The sequence below is a fragment of the Dermacentor andersoni genome, chromosome 9 (genome assembly GCF_023375885.2).
Source record: "Dermacentor andersoni chromosome 9, qqDerAnde1_hic_scaffold, whole genome shotgun sequence".
Lineage (NCBI taxonomy): Eukaryota > Metazoa > Arthropoda > Arachnida > Ixodida > Ixodidae > Dermacentor > Dermacentor andersoni.
In genome coordinates this window covers 26,100,365-26,115,132 of record NC_092822.1, presented here as the reverse complement: position 1 = coordinate 26,115,132, position 14,768 = coordinate 26,100,365, and the positions used below count along the sequence as shown (strand labels likewise).

Sequence of the window (14,768 nt, the reverse complement as noted above, 5' to 3'; positions counted from 1 at the left end):
CTGCGTGAGCTTCAAAGCGGCGTCGCCACCTGCGTATCACTTTCGGGTCCTTTTATTTATTTATTTATTTATTTATTTATTGCTTTTTTTGCCTACAGAGCCTCTTATCGTTGTTTGAGTGGTCTTTCTTGCTGTTGTAGAAGGTTAACTTACTAGCATAGCTCAAGTAATTATTATATTTAGTTTCTCATTAGTTTCCCTTCATAATGCCACTACTGCGCGCTGAATGTTGAGTCGCAAAACGATGTATCGCGCGACTTTCCTTAATCATACACAGATATACCGAACAACTGACGAACGTTTTTTTTTTTGTTTGTTTTTTCATTCTCGTCATCTGTCCGGCTTCCACGACAGGAACGCAAAACAAGACTGAAGTGAACTTGCGAAAGAATCGAAAGAATAAAGCAGGAATTATGACACAGATGACGCTTACCATAAAATACTTCTTTGTCTTTTTTGTTCCTTTTTTTTTTCACAGGCTTTCCAAGGCACAAATTTTACCGTACGAAGTGTTCCGGCCCTGAAATGGTCGGTGTGCCTCAGTGACGATGATACGCCTATTGACGTGTACTTCTCCGGTAAGGGGCCACTTTTAACCGTCAGATTTATAGTGACCACTTCGATATGGTTATTTTATTTCCGGCTTTTCATGCTAGTCGTGTTGTTCCTTTCTCACTAAAGAACAAAATCAAATGCATTTATAGAAATATTCCTTCGCACGCGAGCACCAGAGAGCATCAGTAGGGAGGCCCCTGCACGGGACCTTTCCGGTCAGAGGTACAGGGACGATGAACACGTTTCGTGCAGTCTTGAAACTTCTTAGTAGTGTTCATTGTTTAGTACCGTACATTAAGTGATAGAGATATGGCAGTATCAGAGGTATGCATGGAGGAATATGAAAATGTAATAGAGCGATAAGGAAAGGGAGGAATAATAGAATAGAAGCGATAGGGAAGCTTCGGAAGGACATTTCTTTTGTGTGTGTGAATCTTCTTGTGGAAGCATATTTATCAAAGATATGCGGCAGATAGCGCTGTTCTGTCCCATCAGCTAGATTACTCGAAGAGGCAGATAATACTTTCATGTCAAATAGCAGTATGATATTAGATAATTAATACATTTGCACTGACGAAATTTGTAAATGTGCACTTTAATGGACACGTCACAAGTGCGGCATCGAAACCAAAGCGGTAACCAAGTCATACACATTTAATAGGGATACTGTGATTATAGAGTCAATATTGAGAAATACGTGACATTCACTGACGCTGGAGCTTTTGTAGCTCTTTCTTTTTTCTCTCTTTTTTTTTTGCTTTCTGCGTCCTCGTTCGTATCGCGCAGTTCGCTTCATTGTCTTAAAAAACCAATTTTTCCGAAGCTGAGCCATATTCGTCACATGGTATAAACGCAATGTTTTCGGTTTCAGATCCCAAACACAGCACTTACGGCAATATATTTCCACTACCTCTGAGAATCGTCCAAGGCAAAGAGGTTTCCGACATCATGATGATGCAAGACTACGTCGTCGACGTGGAAGATAAGTTTAAGGTGACGTGAGTCTTCATACTATATATATATATATATATATATATATATATATATATATATATATATATATATATATATATATATATATATATATACGCTGCACTCGCTAATGATCACGCGACGATGGCGTCAAAGCGACAACACAGTGATATGCCTGGACAACAGCGTCACATCCGTTTTTGAGCTTATTGTAACCCTCATACACAGACACTATATAAAGATGCCTTTAGGACATGGCGCTCTTTGGCCATACCTGGCCCTTGCGCCATTAAACATCAATCATCAATCAATCAAAAATGCCTTTGCAGCCGAAGACATCTACCGGAAAGACGTTCACATGGGGTGACACACGACAAATGGGTATCTTCTTTTTCGGTGGAGGTCCCTTGCGGTACAGGGATAGAGAGATGGAGGAATATAGGAAGGCAGGGAGATTAACCAGGGATGACATGCGAACTCCTTTATGGGCCGGCCTAAAGGGGTGAAATCGAACGCGGCTATTCAACACGACAAAACTTGAAGGACAATGGTGCCTTAACAATGACCGCAGTGTTTTCAAAAGAAAAACAAATTCATAGTTTGCAATGACGTAATTTGACCAGACACACTAGTGTTTAAACTCTTTTGTCAGTTTCAATTTACAACAACAGCACCGTGTGCTTTGCTGCCTTGGGCTCTCATCAAGCCACTCTCATTCTCGGCTAGCCTTTGCATGCTTTCCTTCGCGTCCACAGCATAGGACGAGAGCGCGTCGATAGGATCTTATGGCAGTTGGACTTTATGGGAAACATCACGGCGACGCCGACGGCGCCAACGAGAATTCGCCTGTAGTTTTCGATATATAATTGCTATCGTAATAAATAAATAAATTAGTTAGTGTACAGGCCACAAAGGGATTCGGCAGGGCTATGAAAGGCACATATCTGTTCAACGGGGCATGGTGACTCATCTCTTCAAGAAAAGAGAAGGAGAACCGAGTATACTGCATACCGAACCTGACGTATTGCTACTACTTCGCTCTTTTTTTTTTCAGATTCCAGCCGGGCGCGGCTGCGCGCGCATCAAGACTCCTCTGCCCAAGCCTCCCAGTTTCGCCAACGTCTCAATTGAGTTCCACTCGGAGCTGATGTTCAGGAATTTTCAGAGCTCGTCCGAGTTCTACTACTCTTCGCACTTAGACGTGAGTGTTAGACCAAACCACCCCTGATGAACTTATGACTACCAGCTTCTCAGCTCGTTTTTCGCTCTTCGCCCTTGGCTCGCCCGCCACCGTTATCCTAGGAGCATAATGGGTTGTCGAGTTGGTAACCATCTGGTGTGCCCTGATTGGATTTTAGGGAAATTAATTATTGCACTAGAGTTATCACCGAGATGTGTATCTTGGCGCGACGAATGATACGAACACCATATAAATCTAGAACTTTCTTTATCTCGTATACTTCGTCTCAGTAGTGTTTGCCAGAGTGGTAGTTAATTGAAAAACGCTTACCAAGAGTGCAACACTTCACCGCAGTAGTGCAGCGAAGTCCTCTATTGTCTTCGTGTGAGCAACAAGCTCGCTTATCTGCGAAAACGTTACGCATTAGTTCGTAGTAATAAATGCGTGTAGCACTTACTATCTGTTCGTCAAGGAGTAGACGGTGCCGTTTCATGCGTGAACATCTTAACTCGTCAACAACAACAACAACAACAACAACAAAATAGGCGGGGGGAGAAGGAGCAGGCAGATTGCAGGAAAATGGCACCATGCAGTGACAACATGTCCCCGAGAACGAGTCACGTACTCTTTCACATTCACTTGGCAGTCCGAGGACAAAAGCTATCGCTGTAAATGACGGTAACTTCTTTGTTATCGTCATTTTACAGCGATAGTTATGGGATCATACCTCCATACATTTTAATGCTTGCCTGTGTCCGCCGATGGAATACCAGAACGCATTCCCAGAATGTTATAAAGCAATAAAGCAGAAAAAAAATTGCAGAGACCCACTAGGATTCCTACTCCGGATCTACAGATTGTGACGCGGAAGCTTTAAAACTCTTTAGGGACATTGGGGCGCAGCTTCTTCTTTTCTTTTTTTTCCTTTTTTTTTTACGGTTTACACATTTGAAGTAAGCTCCCGATAAGTTCTCCGAAATGCGGACAAATTGGTCAAATATTCGCTCGATGCTGCTGTAAAAGATACCGCGCCTGGCCTCTTGAACGTCCATTAAAACCAATGGTTGACGCTACGCTTTGCTGCTTATGCATAAACCAACGCCAAGGGGAAATAACATAACCGGAGCCAGTGGCAGGGAACGAAAGGCACGAATGGAAAAGAAGGGCGGATGGAAAGAGCCACATTTCCCCGCTAGGAGTTCTCGAATACTAACTTCTGAGATGGAATCAAATACGAATCGAATAGTGCCAGGAGCGAACCGAATCGAATATCAAATACTTCTCGAATAGTTTTCGAATGATGAGAAGTCGTTTTCACAATGAACGTAAAACGATGTTCACTTTCTATAGTATTGGTAACGTCAGCGTGTTTCTGTCACTGCATTGTACGTCATCAAGCATTGTGCATTAAAGACACAAATTGAGCACTAGGAACAAATAAGCAATCCGATCGCATACACTAAACTCTTGGAAGAGTGGGAACAATCACAGCACAACCGGTGAAGTCTGACTTCCGTGAGCGAACGTCCTCGCTTCACTACCTGGGTTCTCATGTTTTGTGCCTATACCATGACAGCGGGGCTGAAATTTGCCCTACCTTTGTTCCAATCTCGTGTTTATTGTGCGCAGTTGACATTTTGAACTATTGGAGAACTATTCGAAAAAAAATATACGTATGTACAAATGGCGGCTATACGATTCGAAGAAAGAATCAAATAGGACACTGTTCGATTCGTTATTCGACAGTTTCGAATATTCGCAAAAGAATACGCTCTCCGCTTCTATTGGTGGAGACGGCATCGGAGACTGCCACCTACACTATAGCGAAGACGACTAAAGACTAAGGTGTTCTTATTATCGAAGGGGGATTAGCTCGTGCGCGCATACGCGTGTTCGCTCCAACCGATCACCGCCCGAAACATCGCAAGGCTTACTGCGCATACAACATACTGCGTCAGCTGTGACGTCAGGGCTTCACATTATGGACGCGTAACCGTAACTTTTTCCCTTTCATCCTAGCAACCCCTTATTTCCTTCAAAATGTTTCTTGAGCTTTTTGCTTTTTAACGCTGCTTTTCTTTCTTCTTTTTGCTTTGAAAACTTACCCCCGTATTCAGAAATGCATCTTAACTGGAAGCCCAAGCTCGACTTGATATAAACGACGCCTGCTGCAAACGCACCTAAGATACTCATTACGTTTCTTTGGTGCATTCATGACAGGCGTCATTTAAATCAAGTCAAGCGTGTGCTTCAAGTCAAGATGCATTTATGAATACGGATGTTATACAGCGGCGGCGACAAGACTTCATTGACGCGGAAACTATCTTCTCGCAGATTATTCGCGACATTTCCAGCGACCACATGAGCGCCGTCGTAGAGCCCTGGGCTACAAGTGAGCGCAACGCGCAGAAGACCGAACCAGCTGGCACATACCAAGAGATATACGACTACTACAATGGTAAGTAGTACAGTATGAGTCGACGGGTATGTGATTCTAAATTGAGAGTATTTTTAGAATGGAGTGGCATTTTGGAAAAAAACACATTACTCGATAACGAGGTTTGTACGACTAGTATCTGCTGGTGCAAGAACTAATTAACTACTCCCGAGGAGACACGCTGCACAAATTCTCATTACGTCGCGAGCGCGTGGAGCTCTTTGGGTAAATTCAAGTCCGTACGTTTCGTTCTGACGCCTTTCCTGCCTTGCCGATGCGGACGGTAGTATACTGACATTGTGGTAAGACTGACGTTTTTGGTATTCTAGACTTGACTGGTCAACATCCCTGCCTTCCTTATCTCTCTCTCTCTCTCTTTCTCTCTAGATGTTATTCACAATTCGCATTAACGTTGACGGTACCGTTTCATTGCTTTAATAAATTAACAGTAGATTAGAGAGAAATATTAAATCAGTTTAGGTTGATAAATTGTTTCAAAGCTCTATCCTAGTTATTTTCACGGTAAGAAGTTAATGGAGAGAAAGTGAAGGCGTAACTTCTATTTCATGAATTGCGTGCCGGAACTCTCACATCGGAACGTCTCTATGACGTCACAGATCTCAAAGTGTGTTTTTTTTCTTTCGTACTGGTGCCGTGGTTGCTAAGCAAAAGTTCTTGAAACTTGCTACGTTTAGTCTTCGGCTCCTTTAGTATACAATGCGGTCTGCGATGTACCGACAAAAATGTTGAGGAGGCTCAAGCAGACGCCGTCAAAACCTGTGACATCACGTCGAGCTGGTGCGGGAAGTTGAAGGTGGCGTCGCTACCCGCGTATCTTTACTGCATGTTTTATGGCTTACCACTCTTTTCTCGAGAAAACAATGCTTCTTTTTCTTGTTTTTTTTACTATTGTAGAAGCACAATTTATGAATACAAGTTAATTCTTTTTTTTTTTCCTTTAGCATGCCTTTCAACTTCATTGTCCCTCTAAGCCGCAAGACAAGATGCGTGGGCGTTTAAAATGCGTGGGCATTTTCACAACGCGGTTATGGTGAGGATAAGAGAGGCTGAGAGGGCGCGCGGGAGAAAGTTATTTAAGACGACCGATTACAGAACATAGTAAAAGTAGGGGGTTACTTTCCTTTCCTTATTTATTTTCGTTTTTGTTGTTCACGCGAACAGGCATTCTGTACAAGATCGACAAGTCCGGACCACAGGAGAGGTGCACAGTGACCGCTGCGAACCAATACACGCTGAACGTGACGCTGCCCGGGTTGGGCGACCTCGACATGCTGAACGTCATCTTCGTCGACGCGGAGACTCTCATGAACGCCAGCTACCTGGGAGTTGTGAGTTGCGAGCCTCACAGTGCCTAGTACCTCACACGTTCTTCGCGCGCTACACCCTTAAGCAAAATTACTCCCTTTGAGGCTTATCTTGTCTAACAACAACAACGACCTTACGCTGACCTTGTATAAACCGTTCTTTTACAAGCACACCGTGCGGAATATGCCGACGCACGCCTTCGAGCTTCTCATGGATGGACTGGATGGAAGGATGTCCAAGATAACGCAGGCGACCATCACGTACTACTACCTCAAGGTGAGCTTGTTGTGGGATCGCCAGCATCGCAGATTTCTGCGGCTTGACGGAGCAGTGTGAAATTAGCATTAGGCGCGAAAATTCACTGCAGAAATAAAAAAAATGATGAATGAAAAAGAAAAAACAAAATGAAGGTAAGCGACATGCTGTGGGTGGCGGGTAAGCGAGCTGATACCTTAACGTACAAATGGAGCCGCACTGTAGTGTGAACTACTGCGCTGTAATTAATAGTTACGAAATAAACAAAGAAACACTAAATTAGATTAGCTTAACACCAGTAAGTTGTATATTTCCTTTCTTAAGGGAGAGAAAGAGAGAACTAGAAAGAGCTAAAAGAGCAGTAAGATACATAGATGACAGTTCCCGGTTTGCTATTTTGCATCGCTGTGGTGGTAACTGGGTTGGGAAGGACGTAGAAAGAGGGAGGAACGAAAAGAGTGATCTTACGGTTCCTTTAGCACGGAGGGTGTGGTGGCATAAAACGCCAACAGGTGTTTCTTTAACACCATTAAAAAAAAGTGTGTCGTTTCCATGCAACATACAGTGCCGTTAACTTCAAGAAAGCAACACTTAAATTGTAATAAAGTTAATATTACAGCAAGTATACCTCAACGTTCTTTAAACAAGTCTCGTATGCTGCATCGGGACTTGATATTTTTTGCACAAATATACAGTCTGTAGGTTTTTCACGTCATACCTCACATGCAAGCGATGGCGAAGTATCAAATGCGTGTTTTCTTTAATTGTGAACCGTACAGCACTTAAAGCTGTCACGAAAGAACCGCCCTCCCCCTGAAGAAGAAACTGCGATGTGATCAGAGCAGGAGACATAAGAGACAAACGTTAACTAGGAACTGCATTTAACTCCAAGCGGATTGAGCACACTTTAAGAAACGGATGTACTCGCCGTGTGCAAGAACGTACTCGCCGTGTGAAAGCGATATGATAGCATTGAAATACGACACCGACTTCATTTCCGACTAAGGTTCGGCAGTACGTAGACCATTATAAACTGTTGGCGCGCTGTTTTGTCTGTCTTGAGCTACCCTGTCCGCCTGGAAAACGCAGGCGTGGGTGACTTTCGGTCAGAAAGCGTCACTTCTTTTATTTCTTTTTTTTTTCTTTATTGCAGTAGCGCTATGCGCTAGTACGCGAGAAACAAGAATTACTCCTGTCGCTCTGTCTCTTCACAGGATAACATGATCTGGGACCGAGACCTGAGCCACAGAAACATTCCGGTGAAAATAACCGCCCGCACGTTCACCGCCTCCCAACTCCAGTTGAAGGTACGACGACGTTCCTTTGTTTCAAGTGCTACGCGTCCAGAGCTGATTGTATTAACTGTACATTACGGAGACGTACGTGCACAACTCGCCTGTAATACAGTATAAAATATAACCGAAGCCTCGGACATAAAAATTGCGTATTCGTCGACAACGCGACTGCGAAGTAGACTGGTCAAATCCTGCTGTTGTACACCCGGCCACTAGAGTTTACGGACCACGAGATCTGGGAAAACGTTCAATTCCCGAGCATAACAAAGTCAGCAAAACTGAAGATCGCAGTGTTGTTCACATGTACTGGTAGAGGCTGTAAATGCGAATACTAGGACGCGTTGTGAGTGCGCTGTGAGGCTGCGCGTATATGCAGCTTTCTTAAGATTTTATGTTCCGTAACATTTTGTGGCCGGGTGTACCTCGCGAAAAGTATCCACGACACCAAACTCAAAAGTTGTCCTTTCATTTTTTTTTGTCTTTTCCCTTGAGAAAAATTGAGTATAGCAAAGAGGTATGCCGCGGTGATCACCTTCAAAGTGGGATATGTCGTAGCAGCAGAACGACGCATTTTGCTATTATCGCACGCGAGTGTACTGTGTTCCTGCATGCAGCCGTTTTACGAGATCACGCTCAACATCCACGATCTGACGACGGTGATGGAGCGAATGAACGAGAAGATGAACGTGCTGTCGTGCTATAACGAAGACGACCAGTCCTACACGTGGCTCCAAGTCGGCTTCCCAGGTATGTGGTTTCGACGTCCCCTAAGTTCCACACAGGCTATAGCGATGAGTGTCAACTGGTCTGACACCTGTCCTCTTCCTCAAAGCTGCGTAGAACATGTAATGGGAGAAATCTTTTTTTTTTTTCATAGGGATTGATGTTTACAGGTTCTTATCTCTCGTTTGGAAGAATTAATTTCATTTATTTTCTCTCAGGGCCGATGGATTACCGAGAGAAATGGGTGGTATGCAAGCAAAACACATTTTAGCGGCTAAGCGGCATAGCATAGTTACAATGAATTGTTGATGGGACTTTTTTTCTAATCCGTTGGCATCGATGTAAACGGCCGAAGTTGAGAGGCAGTTCCAGTACACGATTGTTGCGGTAGTGACAGAATTGAAATACACATCGGAGTGGCAACATGGGGCACTTCAATCACGAATTGATTATCATTTCTGCAAGAAATGTAGAATGGTGATGACAAAATATAGTCGCGCAAATTGGGAATCGTAAAGACACATCTTGTGACAAAGACGCGATACGCGAGATCTTACGCAGACGTGACAGGTGATGCATCTCAAGAGTGAATTACTTGAGTGAAGTGACACTTGCTGTGCGCGAGAAGTTGGATAAAGTAAGAAAAAAATCGTGCTGCACGGTTCTCGATGGCTTCGATTCTGAGAATGAGTTAATTGACGTGGGAAATTCCCAAAATTATTGAATACTCTAACTTGGACCTTACTAACGTTTTACAAAGCAAAAGTTTCGAATTGGTGGGAGCTAAGCCAAAATTACGATTTATATATATTGACGTTTCCTCTAAAAACGCACTTTATCAGGCATCTCACACATTCCTAAAGAGAAAGGGCAGGAAGGACCCGGAAGTTTCCTTTTGTATTTTATCCGTGGTCCCTCGTGATAGAAGCGGTACACCGTCGGTCTGAGCCACTATAGGTGCTTCAGAGTACCGCTTAAAACCACTCATACGTCTCCAGTTTCGTTTCAATTAAAACTTTACTCTGCAGCCTTGCAACCATAAATAAATTAGTTATTATTTATGCACGAAACTTTGTCTCCTTTTACATAACAAATTTATTTTTATTTTTATCGTCGGTTGAACAGCTACAACATATTTTGCAATAAGTTAGCTTGAACAGTCTCCAGAGTATCTAAATAGACACAAGTGACAAATGAATGAAGTCAGGCTCTCTTCAATTAAGCGTGGATATTAGGGAGAGGAACATCACGCACACAATATTGTAGTACAGTATAATATAGTCCAATATGGTATAGTATTGTACGATGTAGTACAGTACAGTGTAGTATGCAGAAAATACGGCAGTCTATAAGCATCCGATATTTACTTTTATCCTTTTTTTTTTCTCCCACTCTTTTCTGGAATCTTTTAATCCCATTCCCCATCCCTATACAGAGTAGCATGCCAGCGGTTATATAAGCGCCGGCAAAATTCTCTGTTTTTCTAATAAAGAGCCCTCTCTCTATATATATAAGCGTACATCTTGGTATGTGTTGTGACTTTCTGCCACTTCACAAGCCATAATGCCTACATCGTCAGGCGACGGATGTGTACCTACATTGGCACGAAATTTATAGCTCTCCATATTTCACCTTTTGCACGTCAAAGAAGACGGAGGCTGAAAATCGCCATGTACATTCTTTATACCAGTTAACAAGCGATGCTCTGCGGGGTCTCTGTTTACTTTTATTGTTAAAGCATTTCGTTTATTCGTCCATGGCTTGCAGCAGAATTCTACTTCTTGAGTTAATTACTCCCAGGGGCAGACATTTTTTGCAAGAGAAGAACTTATTAATATTTGACTAATTAATGAATTTAAATAAATAAACTTGAAACTAATTAATTTACGACACATATTGCAATTTGCAAAATATAGCCAGTGACTCCGATAGTCATATCCACTTGGAATGAATTGTGAGAATGACAGCAGCTTCGAGATATGCATTCCCAAAGATTGCGACGAAATACAATGGTGTTCCAGTAACTTTGGGCTTTGTTAAATTGTTTATTAATTTGTGAAAAAAAGTAAGTGGAACAACAGTGCATTCTTTTACCCCAAGTGTGACAGTGCTTATCAGAAATTGGTGCCTATTTCAAAGTTCGTTTCAAGTGGCCGTGCATTATGAAATCCCTTTCTTCAATTCATGCATTGGAATTCGTGCGCTAAAGCACTCAGTTCAAAAGTGGATTAGTGACATTTTGTTAATGATTAAATTATGCATTTGGAATTTCACTGTAAGTAATGTCGGCCTTCAGGAGTAATCTAGCTCAACGAGTACATTTGTGGCATGTGCCACAGTTGACTTATAACAAAAAATTTATGTTAACGTTAAAAGAAAAGCACCCAGTATACCTAGACCCGTGGCTATGTGTATTAGATATACGTCCGTTCATGCGACTCCTACATTGCACGTCACTTCGAAACGCGTTTCATAACATCGGAGTAGGAAAGAACTAGGAGGGAGCGTAACGCGATAAAAATTGAGCCCAGAAAGAGCGTCGGCCCAACACGTGATCTTGTCGTAGTAAGCTTTAGCAAGCCTACGGCCAGCGCACTATAGCCGCACTCACCGCGCTCGCTTCCAAAAAGACAAAAGGCTGCGACAGCGTCGTCTGTTCGCCGGGGTCGATCGTTTCAACGGACACGATAGATGCGTATACGTTGCAACAACAACAACAACAACAAAAACCCAGGAGTTGCGTAAGCGTATGGGAAACAGTGCGTACAGCGCGGTCGTAAAAGCACCCGAACAAGTGCACGTCGATTATCAAAATCTACACTTTGAAAATAATTTACACCCTTAAAAGTAAATAAGGGTGTGAGTGCGTCTATAACTCGCACCCTTCCACCATTTTTGTGTATAAGGGTGAGTTAAACATGTTTACACTATTCTTCACTTTTAAGGGTGTAAATTACACTCTTTTTAGGTGTAAGGGTGTCAGCTATAGACAAATTTACACCATTCTTTATTTTTAAGCGCGTAAATTATTTAACAGTGTTACCGGGAAGCAAGCATACTGGGCCGCCTTGGCCGTAGAGCGCGCGGTCACGTGTTGGGCGGACTGTTTAGGGAGAAAAGGCGAAGGGGATGCGCTTCGAGGAGGATTCGGCCGTGAAGGCGACGGTGACGTAATGCTCCCTCGTATAGTTTGTGCCCGTCCTACATGTTCGATAACAACAAAATATTGCCCAGCGAAAGCTACAAAATGTCAGCCGAAGTTTCAGCTTGCGGTTGTTTTGCTTTCGTGTCGCTACGTTCTTTCTTTTTTTTTTTCTATGCAGCGAAGCCGTATGAAGTGCAAGCGGCCGTGATGGGATCGTCTGCTGTGAAGGAGAAGTTTTTGCAGAAGTTATACGAAGTGGCCGAGCTAACACCGCCCAGAGTCCCACGCGTTCTGGTAGGCTCGTTTTTTTTTTCTGATTTCGTTTCTCTCTCTCTCTCTCTTCGTTGGACCACGCGGTTTACCGAACGGCGTATTATGCCTACATAAATGCGTGCAGGCCTTCTTTTCAGTGAAAAAGTGGCGTAAGTGGACGTTGTAACTTACCGTGAATAATTAACCGTTCGTAGTTTGTGCTTTCGTCGGTCCGTGTGCCGGCACCTCTAAACACTCCCCCCCTCCCCCCCTCGTAGGTTCGTTAAACACACACTCCAGCTCGTGCCTGCGTATCGTGCTGAAAGAAAAATCGGCCTCACGTTCCTTCTAGATATGTATGTTACAATAATAGTTTTACAAGCACAATAACGTCGTAAACATTGAAGTTATTCACTCTTACAATAATAGTTTTACAAGCACATTAACGTCGTAAATATTAAAGTTATTCACTCTTATCTTCCCGAACATCGCTTGTCCATCTCATTTAATGAGGAGCTAGCAAATTTGACCCGACAGTTTAAAGCTGAGATGACTTCGAAATGCTCGGGGCCGTACATGGAGCATCAATATCCTCTTATTCACTGTATTTTACGTCCACCATACACGATGAAGGCCTCTTCAGTTTACCCGAGGCGTTATGTCCGTGTTCTTCCTTCTTTTTTTTCTTGCAATTACTTGGCAGAAATTGGAAAAACAATTTGTTTACAAAAAGGCGTACACAGTAATAGCAGGGGGTATGCATAGTACCGTTAAGTATCGTTGGTGATGAAAGTTTCGTACTCAAATTTTGTAGCGGCAGTAACGATTGATTTCGGCTGATGTGCTTTTCTTATTTTTTTTAGGCCGACTTCACGAGCAACATGGTGTTTATGACTGCATTGATTCTCGAACGCCCAGCTGTCATCGGTAAGTGTCGCTGAAGTTGAGCCAGACGCTCTTGAAAGACATTTTGATAAATCATGCCACTAACATAGTTATGCATCAAGAACTTCGGCTGCACCTTTTTTTTTCATAATTTACTGACACATTGGTATGGCAACAAATGCATGTGGCCAATCATACCTCTATCCAATAATCGCATATGAAACATAAGGAACCCATGTGTCATGTGGGACTATTGAATACGGAAATTAAGGACCGCGCGAGGTTTTTTTCTTTTTTTTTTGATAGGGATATGCAAAGTTAATAAAACAGACCTATCGGTTGTAACCCAACCTTGGCTTAACACGAAGTGCTTTTACGGCGTATATCGGTTAGTTACCGCAACTGAATCGTCATAGAAATCGACAATTAACATGCCCTGAACTTATGAGACTACTCACTGTAAAGTTGTATTGGACTTTGTTTAAGTTCGCAATCAAAGCCATAGTTACGTACTAATAGAAACACACCGTGTAACATTCTGCGGGAAAATATAGCTACGCGAAAAGAGACGTGTACAAGAAGTTTTCTTCACTCTCTAAATGTGCAAACTAAAGAGGGACTACTGTTGCCAGGAAGTGGACCATTTGCAAGTCGTCCTTCACCACAGTGTCACATCCAGCTATGGTCGCCCGGTACACCACAACATACACTGTAAAACACTTGTTTAATTATTACACGAAAGAGACGAGCTTTTCTTTTTTTCTTTTTCTGCCTTTGCTCACCGGGATTCGAAGCAAGGTTCTTTGCGCGCTCAAGCCAGTGCGTTAAGCACTAGGCTACGGCACCGCCTTTCTTTTTTCTTCCTTATTATAAGAGAGTAACAACCAGTGTAGACAAAAAAAAAAAATCCACTATAAGAAATGAAGGTAACTCGAAAAAAAAAATGCACTCAAAGCGCGGACAGGCACATGCAGGCCCCAAATAAGGACATCCAGTCTGGACGCGTGGTTATTGAGCAGCATATACAATGCGAACACAAGCAGCAAATTCTCGAAACAAAACACAAAAAACACAAAAAATGTAGATCGCATGCGTAGTGGGAAGCGGTTGTAAGCGAAACTGTCTTTAGTGTTAACTGGAATGTCTTCTTAACAGTTCTTCACTGCTATACAGCTCAACGCTTCTCGCCCTATACGGAAGCTGTGGTCTGATTTCGTCGTTGCCGTATAGTGGGGGCACTCCGGAATAATTTGGACCACCTGGGGTGGTTCTTTAACGAGCACCTAAATCTAAGTACGTGGGGATGTTTTCGCATTCCGATGGGGGTCGAAATGCGAAACAAAAAAAAAAACACACCCACGTACTTAGAATTAGGTGCACGTTAAAGAAGAACACCCAAGTGGTCCAAACTATTCCGGAGTCTCCCCCACTATATACGGCGTGCCTCGTAATCATATGGTGTTTTTTTTTTCTTTAACTCTGGATTCGTTCCCGACAGAGGACTACGTCAAGAAGGACAACTTCGGCTTCAAGACTTCCGACTACACGGAGGCCGTCCTCCCGCTCCAGAACTGTCTCAAGATATGCTCCAGCAGCGGCAAAGACTGCACGTGAGCGTCTAGTTCCACAAAATGGAGTCACATTACGTGCCTGTTGTATTTACCAGGAAAATACTGGTGAAAAAGAAAATTGGCAGTGGCTTAGCACGGCTATGCCAGGATATACATAACGAAAGCTAAAGCA

General features: G+C 43.0%; 1 protein-coding gene across 1 annotated transcript in view; it reads left to right on the top strand.

The window, feature by feature from the left end:
* The window catches only part of LOC126527347 (uncharacterized), a 48,660-nt gene that overhangs the window by 19,207 nt on the left and 14,685 nt on the right, over positions 1-14,768 (top strand). Inside the window, exons 6-16 of the mRNA XM_050175143.3 lie at positions 479-578; positions 1,427-1,548; positions 2,582-2,728; positions 5,042-5,165; positions 6,327-6,493; positions 6,639-6,746; positions 7,940-8,032; positions 8,635-8,767; positions 12,067-12,182; positions 13,004-13,067; positions 14,524-14,635. Coding sequence (XP_050031100.1) covers positions 479-578; positions 1,427-1,548; positions 2,582-2,728; positions 5,042-5,165; positions 6,327-6,493; positions 6,639-6,746; positions 7,940-8,032; positions 8,635-8,767; positions 12,067-12,182; positions 13,004-13,067; positions 14,524-14,635 — 1,286 coding nt within the window. The remainder of the gene's footprint in view (positions 1-478; positions 579-1,426; positions 1,549-2,581; positions 2,729-5,041; positions 5,166-6,326; positions 6,494-6,638; positions 6,747-7,939; positions 8,033-8,634; positions 8,768-12,066; positions 12,183-13,003; positions 13,068-14,523; positions 14,636-14,768) is intronic.